The following is a 4309-nucleotide window of genomic DNA, read 5'->3' as shown; positions in this document are numbered from 1 at the left end:
TGGATAGTACACACTGCAGACATAGTGGTGAAGGATGAGACTGCTCAAGGTAGTAGATGACCGTGATAACTAGGCAGACGGGCTTAGACGTAGATGGCGTTGATGCAAACTGTATGGCAGAAGTCCTACCAGGACTCTGGTACAAAGTGCAAATGTAAGACTGATCATTTTAAATCGTGTCTCAAAATGAAGTTCACAAGGATGGCTTGATTCCATAGACTAAATGGCACGAATGACTGGAATAATATGCAACAATAAATGGATCTTTGTGGCATTAATGCACTGATCTTTGAAGGTGGCTAGACATGGCAGGGGGATTAGTTCGAAAAGGATACAGGCTCATGTTTTTAGTTCTTTCTCTTTCTTTTCTCTTCTTCTCTTCTCTCTCTCCTCTTCTCTCCTCTTCTTTCTTTCTCTTTTCCTCTTCTCTCTTTCTCCTCTTCTTCTTCTTCTCTTCTTTTCTTCTTCTTTCTCTTTCTTTCTCTTCTCTTCTCTCTCTCTCTTTCTCCTCTTCTCTTTTCTCTTCTTCTTCTTTCTCTTTTCTTTTCTCTTCTTTCTCTATTCTCTTCTCTTCTCTTTCTCTTTCTCTCTTCTTCTCTGTTCGCTTCTCTCCTCTTCTCCCTTCTTCTCGTTTTTCTCTTCTTCTTCTCTTCTCTTCTTCTTCTTTCTCTTTTCTTCTCTTCTCTCTTTCTCTTCCTTTTTCTCTTTTTCTCTTCTTCTCTCTCTTCTCTCCTCTTCTCCCCTTTCTATTCGTCTTTCTTTTCTCTCTTCTTTCTCTTCTTTTCTCTTCTTCTCTTTCTCTTCTCTTTTTCTCTTCTTCTCTTTTCTCTTTTCTCTTTTTCCTCTTTCTCTTCTTCTCTTTTCTTACCTTCTTCCTTCTTCCTCTTCTCTCTTCTTCTCTTTTCTCTTCTTCTCTTTTCTCTTCTTCCCTTCTTCTCTTCTTCCCTTTTCTCTTCTTCTCTTTTCTCTTCTTCTCTTTTTCTCTTCTTCTTTCTTTTCTCTTTTCTTTTCTCTTCTTCTCTTTCTCTTCTCTTTTTCTTCTTCTCTCTCTCTCTTCTCTTCTTCTCCCCTTTTCTCTTCTTCTTTGTTCTTTTCTCTTCTTTTCTCTTCTTTTCTCTTCTTCTCTTTCTCTTCTCTTTTTCTCCTTTTTCTCTTCTCTCTTTCTCTCTTCTCTCCTCTTCTCCCTTCTTCTCTTTTCTCTTTTCTCTATTCTCTTTCTCTTCTTCTCTTTTCTTCCCTTCTTCCCTTCTTCCCTTCTTCTCTTCTTCTCTTTTCTCTTCTTCTCTTTCTCTTCTTCCTTCTTCTCTTCTTCCCTTTTCTCTTCTTCTCTTTTCTCTTCTTCTCTTTTCTCTCTTCTTTCTTTTCTCTTTTCTTTTCTCTTCTTCTCTTTCTCTTCTCTTTTCTCTTCTTCTCTCTCTTCTCTCCTCTTCTCCCCTTTTCTCTTCTTCTTTCTTTTCTCTCTTCTTTCTCTTCTTTCTCTTCTTCTCTTTCTCTTCTCTTTTTCTCTTTTTCTCTTCTTCTCTTTCTCTCTCTCCTCTTCTCCCTTCTCTCTTTTCTCTTTTCTCTTTTCTCTTTCTCTTCTTCTCTTTTCTTCCCTTCTTCCCTTCTTCCCTTCTTCCCTTCTTCTCTTCTTCTCTTTCTCTTCTTCTCTTTTCTCTTCTTCCCTTCTTCTCTTCTTCCCCTTTTCTCTTCTTCTCTTTTCTCTTCTTCCTCTTTTCCCTTCTTCTCTTGTCCCTTCTTCCCTGTCTTCCCTTCTTCCCTTCTTCTCTTTCTCTTCTTCTTTCTTTTCTCTTTTCTTTTCTCTTCTCTCTCTTCTCTCCTCTTCTCCCCTTTCTCTCTGCTTTCTTTTCTCTTTTCTTTCTCTTTTCTTTTCTCTTTCTTTTCTCTTTTTCTCTTTTCTCTTTTCTATTTTCTCTTTCTCTTCTCTCCTCTTCTCCCTTCTTCTCTTTCTCTTTTCTCTTTTCTCTTTCTCTCTCTCTCTTCTCCCTTCTTCTCTTTTCTCTTTTCCTCTTTCTCTTTCTCTTCTCTCCTCTTCTCCTTCTTCTCTTTCTCTTCTCTTCTCTCCTCTTCTCCTTCTTCTCTTTTCTCTTTTCTCTTTTCTCTTTCTCTTCTCTCCTCTTCTCCCCTTTTCTCTTCTTCTTTCATTTCTCTTTTCTTTTCTCTTTTCTTTTCTCTTCTTTCTCTTTTCTCTTTTCTCTTTTCTCTTCTCTCTCTTCTCTCTTTTTCTCTTCTTCTCTTTTCTCTTCTTCTCTTTTCTCTTCTTCTCTTTCTCTTCTCTCTCTTCTTCTCTTCTTCTCTTCTTCTCTTCTTCCCTTCTTCTCTTCTTCTCTTCTTCCCTACTCCCTTCTTCTCTTCTTCTCTCTTCCCTTCTTCCCTCTTTCTCTTTCTCTTTCTCTCTTCTTCCTTCTTCGCTTCTCCTCTTCTTCCCTTCTTCCCTTCTTCCTTCTTCTTCCCTTCTTCTCTTCTCCTCTTCTTCCCTTCTTCCCTTCTTCTCTTCTTCTCTTCTTCTCTCTTCTCTTCTTCCCTTCTTCCTTCTCCTCTTTTCTCTTTTCTCTTTTTCTCTTTATCTCTTTTCTCTTCTTCTCTTTTCTCTTTTCTCTTTTCCCTTCTTCCCTTCTTCCCTTCTTCCCTTCTTCCCTTCTCCTCTTTTCTCTTTTCTCTTTTCCCTTCTTCCCTTCTTCCCTTCTCCTCTTTTCTCTTTTCTCTTTTCCCTTCTTCCCTTCTTCCTTCTTCTCTGCTTCCCTTCTTCTCTTGTTCCCTTCTTCCCTCTTTTCTCTTTTCTCTTTTCTCTTCTCCTTCTTCCTTCTTCCCTTCTTCCCTTCTTCTCTTCTTCCCTTCTTCTCTTCTTCCCTTCTTCCCTTCTACCCTTCTCCTCTTCTCCTCTTCTCCTCATCTCCTCTTTTCTCTTTCCCTTCTTCCCTTCTTCTCTTCGTCCCTTCTTCCCTTCTTCCCTTCTTCACTTCTTCCCTTCTTCCCTTCTTCCCTTCTCCTCTTTTCCCTTTTCTCTTTTCTCTTTTCTCTTTTCTCTTTTCCCTTCTTCCCATCTTCCCTTCTTCCTTCTTCTCTTCTTCCCTTCTTCCCTTCTTCTCTTCTTCCCTTCTTCTTCTCTTCTTCCTTCTTCCCTTCTTCCCTTCTTCTCTTCTCCCTCTCTCTTCTCCTCTTCTTCTCTTCTCCTCTTCTTCTCTTCTTCCCTTCTTCCCTTCTTCTCTTCTTCCCTTCTTCCCTTCTCTTTTTCTCTTCTTCTTTTCTCTTCTTTTCTCTTCTCTTCTTCTCTTCTTCTCTTCTTCTCTTCTCCTCTTCTTCTCTTCTCCTCTTCTTCTCTTCTCCTCTTCTTCCCTTCTTCCCTTCTTCCTTCTTCTCTTCTTCCCTTCTTCCCTTCTTCTCTTCTTCCCTTCTTCCCTTCTTCTCTTTTCTCTTCTTTTCTCTTCTCTCTTCTTCTCTTCTTCCCTTCTTCTCTTCTGCTCTTCTTCTTTTCTCTTCTTCTCTTTCTCTTCTCTTTTCTCTTTTTCACTTTTTCTCTTCTTCCCTTCTTCCCTTCTTCTCTTTTCTCTTCTTCTTTTCTCTTCTTTTCTCTTCTTCTCTTTCTCTTCTCTTCTTCTCTTCTTCTTCTTTTCTCTCTTTTCGCTTCTTTCTCTTCTTCTCTTCTCTCTCTTTTTCTCTTCTTCTCTTCTTCTCTTCTTTTCTTTCTCTTTTTTGCTTCTTTACTCTTCTCTTTTTCTCTTCTTCTCTTCTTCTCTTCTTTTCTTTTCTCTTATTCGCTTCTTTTCTCTTCTTCTCTTTCTCTTCTTCCTTCTTCCCTTCTTCCCTTCTTCCCTTCTTCCCTTCTTCCTCTTCTCCTCTTCTCCTCTTTCTCTTTTCTCTTTTCTCTTCTTCCCTTCTTCCCTTCTTCTCTTCTTCTCTTCTTCCTTTTTCCTCTTCTTCTCTTCTTCTCTTCTTCCCTTCTTCCCTTCTCCTCTTTTCTCTTTTCTCTTTTCTCTTTTCCCTTCTTCCCTTCTTCCTTCTTCCTTCTTCTCTTCTTCCCTTCTTCCCTCTTTTCTCTTTCTCTTCTTCGCTTCTTCCCTTCTTCTCTTCTCCTCTTCTTCCCTTCTTCCCTTCTTCCCTTCTTCCCTTCTTCCCTTCTTCTCTTCTCCTCTTCTTCCCTTCTTCCTTCTTCTCTTCTTCTCTTCTTCCCTACTTCCCTTCTTCCCTTCTTCCCTTCTCCTCTTTTTCTCTTTTCTCTTTTTCCTCTTTTCTCTTTTCTCTTTTCCTCTTTTCTCTTTTCTCTTTCTCTTCTTTTCCTCTTCCTTCTTCCTTCTTCCTCTTCCCTTCC

At 39.5% G+C, this 4309-nt stretch overlaps 1 protein-coding gene across 1 annotated transcript in view; it reads right to left on the bottom strand.

The window, feature by feature from the left end:
- Positions 1-274: 274 nt before the first annotated feature.
- LOC140479354 (uncharacterized) overlaps positions 275-4309 on the bottom strand; it is a gene marked incomplete at its 5' end in the record, with an annotated part of 8280 nt that continues 4245 nt past the window's right edge. The window contains one exon of the mRNA XM_072573263.1: positions 275-581. Coding sequence (XP_072429364.1) covers positions 275-581 — 307 coding nt within the window. The remainder of the gene's footprint in view (positions 582-4309) is intronic.

This window comes from Chiloscyllium punctatum, chromosome 7, assembly GCF_047496795.1.
Source record: "Chiloscyllium punctatum isolate Juve2018m chromosome 7, sChiPun1.3, whole genome shotgun sequence".
NCBI lineage: Eukaryota > Metazoa > Chordata > Chondrichthyes > Orectolobiformes > Hemiscylliidae > Chiloscyllium > Chiloscyllium punctatum.
Note: the sequence above shows the minus strand (reverse complement) of the source record. Positions and strands in the feature narration are given on the sequence as shown.